General features: G+C 37.4%; 1 protein-coding gene across 9 annotated transcripts in view; it reads left to right on the forward strand.

Annotated features, from left to right (window-relative positions):
- Window positions 1-16,069, forward strand: part of MYO1D (myosin ID) — a 386,402-nt gene that overhangs the window by 197,287 nt on the left and 173,046 nt on the right. The window contains exon 17 of one of the 9 annotated variants that reach the window (XM_078373850.1): window positions 15,750-15,911. The exons of the other annotated variants lie outside the window; for them this stretch is intronic. Coding sequence (XP_078229976.1) covers window positions 15,750-15,809 — 60 coding nt within the window. The 3' untranslated portion in view covers window positions 15,810-15,911. Of the gene's footprint in view, window positions 1-15,749; window positions 15,912-16,069 lie in introns of those variants that run through there. 9 annotated transcript variants of the gene reach the window in all.

Below are 16,069 nucleotides of genomic sequence, written 5' to 3' on the forward strand. Positions count from 1 at the left end.
ATCAACCTTATTAAAGAATGCCTATTAAATCCTGAAATGCATGCAACTCATTAAGTTTCCCGTTTGCTTTAGATGCCAGGAAGCTCAGAGCTCAGATTTACATGCAAATCCAGGAACCATTCTCAGTTTGGAAGTTTGAGTGGAACTGACTCCCTTTCTGTCCTACAACCCTGCCCCTGTTGCCTGGCTGTCCTTTTATTCTTACTTTGATAATTCAGTTGTCTGTGTACCTTTTTTTGTAAGTTCCCTCTAATTCTTTTAAAAATAATTAGGGTAACATATATTAAAGGCAATGATGAAAATACTTGATTGTAATATCCATTCACTGCTTAGTCACCGTGCTGACATTTAATGTAAAATAACACCCTAAAAAAGAGTTTTAAAACAGACTTTTCTGAAAAGAAACAGCTTTTCTAAAGTACATAATTTTGCCACTTATCTTGAACTAAGAAACTTTATGGATGACAAAATATATCCTGTTTACCAAATTAGGTACATAATAGCATATATATGTGGTTTAAGTGTGAAGCCTACAGTATTGAGATTATTTTATTCTTTTCTTACTGTAGCAAATGTATGTAACTACTACCAAGAGATCTAAGTGTATCAAAAATTGCTCATATTCTTTGTCATAGCACATTTGAACACATGCTGCTTGGACTATCAAGTTTTACTAACCTAAAGTGGAAAGTTTATTCAACATGTTCTGGGAAATGTATATTTAGAGCATTCAGTTTGTATTAATGAGGAGGTATATAGTAGTCTTAAGCTGTATTTTAAAAAGTTTTAGCAGCTGCAGAATGTGAATACCTTTAGTATATAAAAAGTCCCTCCTAAGAAATGGGATAAATACCTCACTAGAAAACTGAACAAAAATATGGACACTCAGTCCTCAGGAGAAGAAAAATGGCCAGCAACCATATTTTTGCCTATCAAATACTTGGGGCTTTTCAAAAAATGATACACAGTGTTGCTGAGGATGTATACTACTGGCCTAATAGTAAATTGGTGAGAACTTCCTGGTGGGGTGTTTGGCAATATGTTTCCAAAAAATCTAAAAATTGTATTTGCCTCTAATCCAGCAATTATACTTCTAGAAATTAATACTAAGGACAATTTTAAGAATATATATAAAACTTTAGTTGTAAGAAATTTTTTGACTGCCAGATGCGGTGGCTCAAATTTGTATTTTTAGTTGAAATCGGGTTTCACCATGTTGACCAGGCTGATCTCGAACTCATGACCTCAGGTAATCCACTTTCAGCCTCCCGAAGTGCTGGGATTGCAGGCATTAGGAGAAATAAATACTAAAGTTTGACAGTCACTAGAGTGGCTATACTTAGCAACAATATTATGATATGTCAAAGTCACTGGAAAAGAAAACTTTAAAGGATACTGTGTCAGTCAGTTCTTGAGTCATTATAAAAAAAAATACCTGAGGCTGGGAAATTTATAAAGAAAAGAGGTTTAATTGGCTCATGGTTGTGCAGGCTATATAGGAAGTATGGTGCAAGCATCTGCTCCTGGTCAGGGCCTCAAAGAGCTTCCAGTCATTGCAGAAAGAGAAGGGGAGCAGGCATCATTTCGTGAAAGCAGGAGCAAGAGAGAGAGATCTCATGAACTAACAGAGCAAGAGCTCACTCATCACCAGGGGGATGGCACTAAGCCATTCATGAGAGATCTGCCCCCATGATTTAGTCCCTTCCACCAAGCCCCACCTCTGACACTGGGGATTAAATTTCAACATGAGATTCGAAGGGGATAGACATCCAAACTATGTCAGATACCAACACATAAAAATGATAAACACTCAAGGGAACAGATACCCCAAATACCCCAACTTGATAATTACACATTCTGTGTTCGTAACAGACACTCACACATAACCTATATATAAGTAAAATATTATATGTCAAGAAAAAAGTTATATAAATTATAATATATCTATACAACAGAAAACTATGGGCCAGGCACAGTGGATCATGCCTGCAATCCCAACACTTTGGGAGGCTGAGGCAGGTGGAACCTGAGGTCAGGAGTTCTAGACCAGCCTAACCAATATGGTGAAACCCCATCTCTACTAAAAGTACAAAAATTAAAAATTTTTTGTACTAAAAGTACAAAAATAGAAAATATGTGGTGACAAGTATCCTTGGAGAACTCAAAATATAATCAAGAATTTATAATTTTAATGCAAGTTTACAAAGTGCTCTATTCATGAGTTTATTATACTTTAAATGGATTATAAATAGAAACAACATATAACTATGATCATATTATTTCAGCCTAAAATTTTAAGTAACAGTTTTTATTATAAGGTAACACATGTTCACTGTGAAAGATTTTTTTTTTAATTTAAAGAAGAGAATATTACCCATCATCTCACCACCAAAAGAAAATCACTTTTAACATTTTGGAATATATCATTCCAATCTTTGTTCTACTCTCTTACATGTGCGTGCACACACACACACACTTTAAAAATCAAAGAGACTGTATGTACTGTATATGGGTATAACTATTTGAAACTCAGCAGAACCATGGTGATGGTTCTGGTACCCTGCCCTAAACCACTGCTGTGTGATTTTCCAGGCTTCCTCCCTTGACTCTAATCTGCACATCATCACAATATCAGGTTTTGTGTTTCTGTTCAAAAACCCTTCAATTACCCACAAAATTAAGACTAGGCTTTCCCAGAGTCTGGCTCCAACCAACTACATCTCCTGTTATACCATAGTATGACATTGTTTGTTTGTTTTTACTGAACCCTGAAACATCTCTGCTTTTTCATCTGTGTGAATACTTTGACACATACTGTTTGCCTTACTTACAGTGTTCTTCAAATTGGATTCTGCCTCCTCACTAAAGTCCTCCCAACCAGACCACTGTAAATAAAGTCATCTTTACTTCTTTGCTAGAACCTATTCGTCAGTTGTATGTGGCTGTATCAGACAGTGAGACAATGGAAAGCAGGAACAATGTGCTACTGTTAGTTTTGTTATAGGAGTTAGGTTTATGTGAGGTTTTAGGTCATCCTCACTTCATTTGTATGTAAAACGATTGGAATAGATGTGGGCGCATCTATTATGATCAGGTGTGAAGTGTGTTGCAGGTAATTTTTTCGGTTTTGAAGATTGTGAATTATTTTATAAATAGGAGTTGATTCAAGGTTATTCCTCTGGAATTTATACTTGCTTTGTTGAGTAGGCAAGGAAGGCACATCTCAGGGATTGCACAGCTCCTGGAAAGGTGCTGTGCATGGGAGCGTTCCTCCTAAGGGGTGCTGTGGGAGAGTCGGAGCAGAGAACCTCTCAGATAGATGACTTATAAGAAGTCCTTAGCTCAGAAATTCCTGTTAGAGTCTGCATTTTTAGTAGTCTTTAACCACTGTTTAAATCTTAGATCATGTATTAATTTTGCAGAGGTGTCTGATCTCTTCAGCTAGATTATAAATTACTGAGGGCCACAGAATCTTTGTGTTTAGTTATGTTCCACAGGGGACCCCCAGCATCATGCCCTTTACCCAGTAGCCTTAGGTAACATTTTGTCTGTAATATATTTATCATGATTCAATATTAGGTATTAATTACCTAGTGTCATGATTCAACACTAGGTGATAATTTGCTTCTGGATTTATAAGATTTCTTATTAGCTATGTTATGTATGAAACAAAGATATTTTTGAATATAAGAGCTGTTTATATGCATTTCAATGATATACCTTAGTAGTACCAAGCAAATGGAGCCATCAGTAGGCCCAAGATTTATTCCCAGCTGGGCCAGGTATGGTGGCTCACGCCGGAAATTCCAACACTTTGGGAGACTGAGGCAGGGAGGATTGCTTGAGCCCAGGAGTTGACCAGCTTAAGCAACATGGTGAGATCCTGTCTCTACAAAAAAATTTTAAAACTAGCCAGGCATGTAGGCCCTTGCCTGTGGTACTAACTACTCAGGAGGCTGAGGGAAAATAAAATAGTACTCACTTCATAGTATAGTTGTATTAAATAAGTTAATATATTTGACAGAATTTGAATACTTTATAAGTACCTATGTATTTACTGGTTTGGTTTGTTGTGTGTGTGTGTGTGTGTGTGTGTGTGTGTGTGTGTGTTTTAAGACAGGGTCTTGCTCTTGCCACCCAGGCTGGAGTACAGTGGAGTGATTATGGCTCACTGCAGCCTCAGCCTCTGGGGCTCAAGTGATCCCTCCTGCCTCAGCCTCCCAAGTTGCTAGGACTACAGGTGTGTACCACCACACTAATCTAATGTTTTTATTTCTTGTACAGCATCTTACTTTGATGCCCAGGCTCGAACTCCTGGACTCAAATGATCCTCCTATCTCAGCCTCCCAAAGTGGTGGGATTACAGGCATGAGCCATTGCACCTGGCCATATTATTATCAATACTAATATTATTATTGGTTTGTGTTTTCATCAGATAAAATTGTCACAGTTATATCACAGACCACCTGTGTTAGTGTCCTAGGGCTGCTGCAAAAAAAAAATGATCACAAACTTGGTGGCTTAAAACAAAGGAATTTATTCTTTCACAGTGTGGAGGAAAGTTTGAAATCAGTTTCACCAGGCCAAAATCAAAATGTCAGCAGGGTCACGATTCTTCCAAAGGTTACAGGGGAAAATCTATTCCTTCTCCCAGCTTCTGGTAGCTGCCAGCATCCCACGGCTTGTGGCTGCCTCCGTGGTCACAGTGGCTTCTCTTCTGTTGTTACATCTTCCACTGCCTCTGTTTTACAATGATATATATGGATACATATGATTGCATTTAAAGTCCAACTAGATAATCCAGAATAATCTATCTCAAATTCCTTAACTTAATCACATATGCAGAGAGAGAGAGAGAGAGAGGAGAGAGAGAGTGTGTGTGTGTGTGTGTGTGTGTGTGTGTGTGTTTTGCCCTACCACAGATCTATAGATGATGATAACTTAAAGCTGGTAACATTCGCAGAGATTTGAAGTTGGCTATTTTCGCTATTTTTTAAAGACCATTATTCACCCTACCACATCACTCTAAAACTTAGTGGATGTAACAGTCAGAATTTATTTCTTGCTCATGCATCTAGGGTTTGGGCAAGTTTATCCCATTTATATCCCCTTGGCCAAAGCAGGTCACATCAATGAGTAACCCACAGAGGTCAAGAAAGAAGAATTGAGTGTTTGGTGGGCTATAATGTAACCTAGCACGGGGATTATCTGTAGATGGCAATAACTTAAAGCTAAGTTAGCAACATACTTATTTGGGGGAAGAAGAAAATCTAGAATTAAAATCAAAGTTATTTAGTGAGACAGTTTTCTATAATTCTTATTTGATGGTTAAATTAAGGAGCTCTGTCTATTGTGGGCTTAGTCTGGCTAAATACATGCATTCCTGAATCTAATAATCCTAGAAAACCTGTTCTAGGATTTTTTATTTAGGGGATAAACCTCTACAGACATGAAAACTTCAGGACTCCTTTAGGCTACCTGGCTTAGTTAATCCGTGGATTCCATGGAGTTATGAAGAAGCAGCAAGGGTTTTCTGCCCCTTTGGAAGAACAGAGTATCTGTTGGATATTCTCTCAAAATGAGAAGTGAACCTGGAGATTGCTCACCAGCTGCTGTCTTGAAGCCAAAGCTATATTAATTACAGTATCTCTTCTTCTCATGTCATCTTTGCCCTATGAGCTTGGATGTCTAATTCATCTAAATAATCCAACAAAGAGTTGGTTCTTTATGCATTACTTGGGGTTAATTTGAGAACCAGCATACAGTATTTGAGTTTGATAGAATTTCCCAGTCTAATTTTTTCCCCTCTCATTCCAATAATAGAGGAATTGGATCATTCTCACAGGCCCAGTGAAAATAGGAACCACACACAGTGTTTATTGCTTTGTGGATCTTGTTGACTTCAAACGTGAGAATAAGGATGTGCACATTTGCCCTGGTCAGTTGATAAAATGCAGTGACATTGAGGTGTTAACTGTTCCCCCCTAAAGAAAAAAACAAACACGATAAAGAGAAATTTTCCATGAAGAATCCTGTAACTAGAATGAATAGGAAGCAGGAACTTAATTTAGAATAACCACATTTTCATACTCTAACAGAACCAGCTTATTTAAAATGAAGAGTTTATATTTTTAGTGAAAATTGTATGTAAAAGGAATATTCATTGAAAATCAGACTTTTTCATGCATCAGGATGTTCATTGGCAAATTGGCAACAGTTTTTCAAGTTGCTGCTTATTCATGCTAGTCTGCTCTAGAACCATCAACAGTAAATTTGAAACTCTCTTCAGACTTGAGAACTATGTGACAGCCGCCATGTATTTTCATCCTTGAATGTTTCGTAGTTTACTTGGCTCATCCTGGCAGTTGTGTGATAGGATGGGCTGTTTCTTTTGAGCACTCTTATACCCTAAGGTTACTGAGCCCTTGGATATAACACTTCCATGGGTCTTTTTACAGATCAGTGAGTCTTTAAACTTCAAATAAAGATATTTAGTCTATTCAAGGCAGTAATCGTTTATTCAGCAAATTTGTTTATTGCTAGGTACTCTTTCGAAATACAGGAATAAATAAACATAATCCTTGTCCTCATGGATTACACATTCTAGTCAAAGAGTAAGACAAAACATCAAAGAGACAAAACATAAGTGAACACATAATTACAAATTGTGTAACAGTCATGAAGAAAAGAGAATGCTGAGTGCGGCAAGCATTCAGAGGACAAGGGAATGTATTTTTGAGAGGATGGTCAGGGAAGACCTCTCTGAGGAGGTGCTATTAAGCTGAGATCTATAGCATATGAAGGATTTGACCCTAGGAAAAGTTCAAGGAGGCAGAATTCCAGCAAGGAAATAAATAAATAAGGAGGCTGCAAGAAAGAGCTTGAATATTTGAAAGACCTTTTCAGCAGTTTCACCATAGCATCTGTGCTTCTGTTACTTTTTGATGCCATCACACATCCATTTCTTCAAGGTTCAGTGCAGCAGGGTTTATGTCTATGCTGGAGTTTAGGTTTTGGTTTTCTGGAAGGGCATCAGGAGGGCGGCTGTAGAGGAGTTCCATGAAATATTGATCATAAGCCAGTTGAGAGGAATGAAAAAAAAAACAAAAAGAAGGGCAGGTTTTGATGATCCTAAAATATTTCCATGATTCACATACAGAAATAACTGTTTAGGCAGCCTAATACTTGTGTTCATTTGAAAATCTGCCTGATTTGTTTTTTGAAATCAAGATATGCATTTCTGAAGTATGAAACCACTCATTTATTATGACTAATATATTAACTATATTATATACCCTTTTCCTTATACTTTATGCCTTTTGCATACAATATATAGATTTTCCCCTGTGTATGTGTGTGTGTGTATATATATAACAGTTATATATATTTATACATTTACACATATATAGTTATCTATCTGTATATCCCCTGATGACTCTTTACACCTCTATTTCAGAGGAGATATATAAAGATTTCAAATATTAACCCTTCTTAATGCCTGACCAGGTGCTGACCTAGATTCATACCACTCACATAGAAAACTGTACCTAAAAACTCACTTGTATTTCAAAGAATCCAGAGCTTTAGTGGGCATTCCACACATTTTTAATTATGGATAATCTACTGGAATAAGCACAATCTCCTGCCATTCATGGAGTGATTGTAAGATAAAGGCTCTCTGCTCATTATGATTGAATTCCCCTAATGTTTTAACAAAAACGTAAATTAATTGTATGGGCAGGTAATTGATTTTAAAGTAGGGAAGGCCTTTCTAACTATAGCAGCAGCAAAAGATTTCACAAAAGCAAAGATTAATAGATATTCCTGCATAAAAATTTAAAACTTATGTTTTTCAAAAACACCATTGTATCACAATATGTTTAGTTGCAAAAACAGATAATGCAATTCAAACTGGCACAGAGTGTGACACATTTATTTCACAGAACAGGAAGTCTCTCTATTCAACCTTCTCTTGGGTGGTCTTCCTTCTAAGTCTGGCTCCCTCTTGTGGTTGCAAGGTGGAGGCTGACAATTTCAGCGGCCACAGGTTCCAGGTTCAAGGCGTGTTGTTGCCTCTGGAAGTCCTTGGACATTCTCTCAGACAGGAGAGAACGTTTTTCTCAGAAACACCTAGCAAAACTCCTCATGTTTCTTTGACCTGAACCAATGACCATGGCCAGGAAATGATAAGAGGCAAAATGCTAAGAAATCTTTGTAAATGTAATAAAAGGTTAGTTTATTTTCATCTACAGAGTGCCCTTATGGATCATTATGTAAAGTTATAAACATGTTATGGGCAAAAAAAATAGAGAAACAATTCACAAAAGAAAAAATTTATGAATTTTTAAAAGTTGAATAACACTAATTAAAGCAGTTTAATCAGAGCTACATTATCCCATCAATTTATTTAATTCTTTTAAACTATTTGCATGGTAGATTTTGGAAATGGGGGCTTTAATATGTGGCAGTTAAAATACCAAGGGATCATAACAGCAATTCTGTTTTAAGAACTTTCGTGTGCTTAAATTTATGTTCAAGGATACTACTGAAATGTTACTGTATTTATAACTGCAAAAAAGGAGAAAACACCAGAAGTATCTCATAATAGGGGATTGGTTAACTGAATTTTATATTTGAGTAGTGCAAGACTGCTCAGAATCTTGATCACATGGAAAAGTATTTCTGATATATCAAGTAAAAAGCATTGCAAGGCATTTTATGATTGTATGATGTCAGTTTTGTATAAAAATGTACACAGGCATAAAAGAAAAATGAGTACATTTGACTACATAAAACTTAAAAAAAAAAAAACTTCTGTGTGGCAGTATACCATAAACAGTATCAAGAGATAATCAACATACTAAAAACTATAAAACCACCAATGACTCAGCAAACTGACCCAAGAACAAAAAATCAAACACCGCATGTTCTCACTCACAGGCGGGTGTTGAACAATGAGAACACATGGACACAGGGAGGGGAGTATCACACACTGAGGTCTGTGGAGGGGGACTACAGGAGGGACAGTGGAGGGTAGGGAGTTGGGGAGGGATAACAGGGATAACATGGGAAGAAATGACAGATATAGATGATGGGGACGGAGGCAGCAAACCACGTTGCCATGCAACAATCCTACATGTTCTTTACATGTACCCTAGAACCTAAAATACAATTATATATATATAAATATATATATATATACAATTATATATATAAATATAAAACACCAATGACAAAAGGATGGTTTACTTACTTTATGAAGAACTCATACAAATCAGTAAGATAGAAGCCCAAAGAAAATAAATAAAAGAAATACATAGTTCATCAAAAAAATTACAAACTAAGAAGATATGTTTATTTTTAAAACAACAGATTCAACAGTAATAGATTTTGATTGAAAATTAATCATATTCCTTTTGACATATATTTGAAATGTGTTCTGACTTGATTGCTGCTGTATAACTAAGAAGCCTCAATTTTCAAATACATTTATTTACGTTATAAAATATTTAAAAATAGATGAGGTAATAGGATTTTTCAGCACAAAATTATGTTTCTGGTAGGATTTTCAGTGATAAAGATGGTTACACAACTTTTGTGCCTATACAAAGTGATAGGCACAAATTGAACATAACATGATTGATTAACTGTGAAGACCATATAAAACTTCAGCATCACAGGAGTATATCCAACATTCTACTCTATCTAGGTTTTTCTCTATAATAGTGACATTTCTTTCTGTATCACATTATTCCAGCATGAGCTACTCATTACTGTGATCACTTCTATTACCCACTGTTATGATAAACCATGCACCCAAATAACACAGTTGTATTCCCTTAGCAATACATTTTTTCTTTTTTTTTTTTTGAGACGGAGTTTCACCCTTCTTACCCAGGCTGGAGTGCAATGGCGCGATTTCGGCTCACCGCAACCTCCGCCTCCTGGGTTCAGGCAATTCTCCTGCCTCAGCCTCCCAAGTAGCTGGGATTACCGGCACGCGCCACCATACCCAGCTAATTTTTGCATTTTTAGTAAAGACGGGGTTTCACTATGTTGACCAGGATGGTCTCGATCTCTTGACCTCGTGATCCACCCACCTCGGCCTCCCAAAGTTCTGGGATTACAGGCATGAGCCACTGCACCCGGCCCTATTTTTTCTTTTTGTAATTGAGTTATGACCAGTAACAGTCTTCATAGTTAATTGTGTTATGTTCAACTTGCATTCTTTAAACTTGCACTGTTGAAAAAGTGTGTCCATAATAAATGCACATCGTCTTACCCTTTCATTCCCCTTTATATCAATTACAATCTAAGAAAGGAAGATGAAAAAGAAGTATATTTGATGTTTACCCTAAGTAAATGGGAGCCTTTTCCAGATTTCCCTGCCCTGCAACATTCTAAAATCCCCTTCCAGAAAGCATCTTTGGCCAGGATCACTGTTAGAGTGAGCACTAGTAACTGATTTATTTTGGGATGCATTGAAGCACACTGGTCAGTCTGGCTAGAGCCAGGCTATTAGCAAAAGCTTGAAACATGGACTACTTTTCTCTATAGAAACAGAGTTCATAGGGCTGAAAAATGACTGTTTCCCAAAACCAAGCATTTGCCAGCAAGAAAATATTAATGTATGATTTAAAGAAGCAGATGTCAAATATATTTTCTGCTTTTTATGGTGAATTATTAGTAAGAGAAACATATATAGCAGCACAGTACAAATAAATGTCAAGAATAAGTGCTTTTAAAAATACCTGTTCTTTCTGTATGTCAAGTGTCTAGGACAAGGCATGGCACATACCAGTGAAATGATGTGTTCTCTCCCTTCTCTTAGGGTAATACCAGTCAAAAGATGAAAATCAAATATAGTGTTTATCAGTTCTGTGTGCACTTTGGAACAGAAAAAAACTTTGAAATAACGTTTTGAAATGTTTACTCATTATCAGTAGCTATTATGATAGAATGCTGGTATATGCTCTTATAAATAATCTAATGTTGCATCCTCCGGGTAGAAGTGAAGAACCCAAAGCCTATAGAGTTTGAATTGCCTGATTCCCCAGTATTTTGTGGGAAATGCCTCTCCCTCAAAAGTAGGGCTGTTTCACTCCACCCCTACATGGTGCCAGTCAAGGAGCTGTCCATCAAAGCAGTGCTGCACATCCTTAAAATGGCCTCACTCTGGAGCTGAGGAATTCAAGCTTCATACATAGTGGTTGGCATTGTTGTGGCATTTGATCAGATCTTACTTTTTAAGGGATTAGTCATAGTTTTTTCCCAGTTATCTCATAGGCATATTTGGTTCTTCCTAGAATATCATAGATATTTCCTGTTTTCCTTTGCATTCTCGGAGGAAACCACACGTACTATAGGGTGGGCATTTGGCAAACGCTTGTAGAATGAACAAACAGTACATTCTGGGTAAATTCCTAATCATTGCATTAATATCTTATACATCAAGAAAAACCAAAAGGGAAAATAATCCAAACACAAGTATTTTGTAAAGATACAAAAATATTTTCAATTTCATACATTGATGCAAAACTGATACTTGGATGGAAATCCAATTATCCCAGAACAATTAAGAACTATTGTTGATAGGCATTTAATGTGTCATTGGGCCTGTATGCAAAAGATTACTGGAAAGTGGAAACAATTATCCAGTTTTGCCCAGGCTAGTAACTCTTAGCCTCTAGCAATCTTCCCACCTCAGCCTCTCAAGTAGCTGGCACTATAGACATGAGAAACCATGCCCAGCTCTTCAAATTTTAAGTATTACATTTTTCCAAAGCCTTGTTCATCATTATTACTTTTTAGTTATCCTTTGTTTATGAGCACAAAGTTGACTTAGCTTAGCTATCAATTCCAATTTTATTTTCTTGCCAAAATTTTAAATCGTATGTTTTCTTCCTTCAAAACTATTTCCCCAAACTGTTTCATTCTCTTATTTAAAAATGTAGCATATTGGTGGGGCACCTGTAATCCTAGCACTTTGGGAGGCCAAGGTGGGCAGATTGCCTGAGCTCAGGAATTCAAGACCAGCCTGGGCAACATGGTGAAACCCTGTCTCTACTAAAATACAAAAAAATTAGCCAGGCGTGATAGCACGTGCTTGTAATCTCAGTTACTTGGGAGGCTGAGGCACAAGAATCACTTGAACCCAGGGGCAGAGGTTGCAGTGAGCTGACATTGTGCTACTGCACTCCAGCCTGGGCAACAGAGCAAGACTTTGTCTCAAAAAAACAAAGGTAGCATGTTTATGTAATTCCTTACAGTGGTCAACCAGAAGTTAATGAAGAAAGCCTTAACTAACAAAAAAAGAGTTTTTTTTCTTTGTAACTATGGTTGAAGCCAAAAGTTTTGCTATATATATAAAATTTGGCAAGAAACCATGCTCTCTGCCTTCTAGTAAGTGCAACAGCTGCAGTGTGCAAAACCCCCTTCATCTCAGTGGCCATGTCTCTGCCCCTTATTATACTTGGACTACTATAAACCTACTCCTGTAACAATCAGCACAACTAAAACTGTGCTGATGCTATTAGGGATCACACTCAATTCAAAACTTTATGATTGGCCATAATCCAAGCATTTAGGGAGGCCGAGGCAGGTGGATCACCTGACGTCAGGAGCTTGAGACCAGCCTGGTCAACATGGCAAAACCCCATCTCTACTGAAAATACAAAAATTGGCCAGGTATGGTGGTGCATGCCTATAATCCTAGCTACTCAAGAAGCTGAGGCAGGAGAATTGCTTAAAGCTGGGAGGTGGAGGTGGCAGTGAGCCGAGATTGCACCACCACATTCCAACCTGGGTGACAGAGCGAGACTCCATCTCAAAAAAAAAGTTATGATTGGGAATTATCTATCTATATGTGAAGAATGTAGTAGATTGGATTGTGTTTGAAACCAAGCTTCCTGTTAATTATTATAGCAAGTCCAAGTTTCTCAGAGAGAAAATTAAATAATAGGCATTATTGCTTTTTTATCTATTAGACTGCTTTAAGCGTGTTACCTTTAGGAGATGGCTTGATCAATTCTTGGAGCCAGAATGAGTTTTATCATTTACTGCGTTATCCAAAGTATATCACTCTCTTTGAACCTAAACTTTCTCCTTTGTAAAATGCTCAAAACATCTGCCTATTAGAACTAGTGGAAGACTTAAAATGAGATCACATGTGTTCCCTAGTACGAGCCCAGCACATGACTGCCATTCACTCCCTTCCTTTCCTCCGGTCTGCCAAATACCATACTAGGTTTGTTGTATAATTTTTGTTTCCTTATACAGGGCCAGGATTCAGATGTAAAATTTAAGGAGGTACCAAAATGTGGTCAGGATCGATATTATGTTCATGCAATATTTTTAAAAATCCAAAATTAATGCAAAAAAATCTGTGGTGAACAAAAGATTAAAATTTAAATAAAGACGGGATCCATATTTTTGAGCTTTTTTCTTTTGCCTCAGGCTCTAATATGGCCTGACATGGCACTGCCTTTATGTATAACTCAGCATAGGTTAACATATGAATTAACTTAGCATCCTTTAAACATGTTTCCAGTTTTTAAAATTAGTGTGGACTAATTTACATACTCATAAAATTGCCATCATTTTCAATTTATTGTATATACTCACCAATATTCAGAAAGCACAAGTACAACAAACTCCTTAGAGCAAAATTTAAATTTTTAAAAAAGGTACAATGATCACTCTTGCTTATGTAAAATTGTTAAAAATACATTGTGCAGTTGTTCTTCACCATCCCTTAGAGATAGCTGTTGTTTTATTTTGAGAATTTTAGATTTACAGAAAAGTTTCAAGAATAATATAAAGAATTTCTGTACATATACATTTCACCCCAATGACCCAAATGTTAACATTTTACTATATTTGCTTTACCATATTGACACAGGATTTTTCTTGGCCCTTTTGCTGGACTTGTGGCAGGGACACCCCATCTACTCAGCCCACCGCACTCAGCCCCTGGCAGGAGGGAGCGCATGAGCAACCAAGCGTGGGGTCTGGCCAGACATTCTAAGTGCCAACATAGGAGCAAGCTCCATGTGGGGCCCATGGCCAGGCCAGGTATATCACACCTAGGGGAATGCAGTGATGCCCAGGCAGGGGTGCCTAAGACCCCAAAGTCCCAGAGGGGGTATTACAGTTAGCTCTTTTAGTTTGGCCATCTGCAGCCTGACCAACAGTGGTGTGTTAGCAGCTCAGTCAGCCTTTTGCTCTGCTCTGGCCTGCAGCTCCGGGACAGGTGTGGCTCTGGGGCCAGCTCAGCACCACTGCTGCTTCTCTTATGTGGTGTAGCTGCCCTCCATTGACACAAGCAGAAGGTCAGTGTTACAGCCTTTCTGAATACCCACATTTGGGGGGTCCTAAGCTCTTCTCCTGACCTCATCCAATAAGAACGAGGTCATGCTGACCATTGAAGGGTGGTGAAGGCAGAGAATTTTATTGAAGAACAGAACAGCTCTCAGCAGAAAGGGGACAAGAGGATCAGATCATCTCTCCAGTATGGCTGAGTCTGGAGCTTTTATAGGCATAGGATAAGGGAGTGTGTGCTAATTGGTTTGTGAGTGTGCAAAAATGATTAAAACAAAGGCACCAGTCAAAAGTGGATGTGGTATAAAAACAGGCAAGGGTAGGTATATATGTAAAATAGGTGAAGGATGGGGCAAAATCAAAGGAAAGCACGCCAGATGGGAAGACAAGTTCTCAGTCTCATCCATGGATTTGACTTGTTGCTTGGCCTTCAGCTTTAAACTGGCTTTGGCTTGTAGGTGGGGTTGCACTGGGGACCCACCCATGTCTGCCCAGGATTTGGGTAGAAAACTTACTTTAGTTACAAGTCAAAGCAAAAAGGGAAATGGGGTATTTTATACTTTATACATATTTTAAAGTATAAAGTATCTTTATACTTGTATACAGTACAATACAAGTATATTGTATCAATACTTGTTCTTTGGTTCTCTCTCTCAATCTATATATGTGTATATCTATGTATACAGATCTATTTGTGTGTACACATACAATTGGTTTTGGAACTATTTGAGAGTAATTTGCAGATGTAATACCCCTTTACTCCTAAATATTTCATTGTATATTTTCTAAATACAAGGGCATTCTCTTCTGTAACCATAGTATAATTATCAAAATCAGAAAATTAATGCTGATACAATACTATTTTCTGTAAGTTTACTCAGTTTAAGAAAATGTCTTTCAGCCGGGCACGGTGGCTCATGCCTATAATCACAGCACTTTGGGAGGCCAAAAAGGGCAGATTGCTTGAGGTCAGGAGTTCGAAACCAGCCTGGCATATATGGCAAAACCCCATCTGTAAATTAAAAAAAAAATCAGCCAGGCATGGTGGTGCACACCTATAATCCCAGGCTACTCAGGAGGCTGAGGCAGGACAATCTCTAAAACCTGGGAGATGGAGATTGCAGTGAGCCAAGATCATGCCACTGCAACTCCAGCCTGGACAACAGAGTGAGAGTCCATCTTAAAAAAAGAAAATGAAAAAACAGAAAAAAAGAAATTACCTTTCCTGACAAATGTATATGCCTTTTATTAGCTTAATAAAATGTATATAAAGTATAAAATACCCCATTTCCCTTTTTGCTTTGACTTTTAACTAACGTAAGTTTTATACATAATAGCTTTTCATAGTGTAGGTTTTCTGGTATAATTACTATTTATCTTATTATTTGAATAATTCTTTTATTTTGTTTCATTTCATTGCTTCCCAAAAGGAAAGAACCTGGTTCTTTGGAAATTGTAGAGAAGGAAAAAAACTTCCTCTACCTGCTTAGATTCAGTGCCTGGGGCCTGCAAATTTAACTCAGAAAAGACAGATTAACTGGTGAATAGGCATACAACTTTTACTGATGTGAGTATTTTATATGCACAGAACTTCACAGAAAAGAATTTACCATTTTAAAGAAAGGCAATAAAAATGTGTCTGGCCATGAGGTAGGGGATCTGGGTTTCTAGAGCCAATAAATTGTGGGAAGGTGACTAGAAACTGCATGAGAGGAAGTAATGGACGGTAAAGGTTATTTTAGTAAGACCT

The sequence above is a fragment of the Callithrix jacchus genome, chromosome 5, assembly GCF_049354715.1.
Source record: "Callithrix jacchus isolate 240 chromosome 5, calJac240_pri, whole genome shotgun sequence".
In the NCBI taxonomy this organism is placed as follows: domain Eukaryota; kingdom Metazoa; phylum Chordata; class Mammalia; order Primates; family Cebidae; genus Callithrix; species Callithrix jacchus.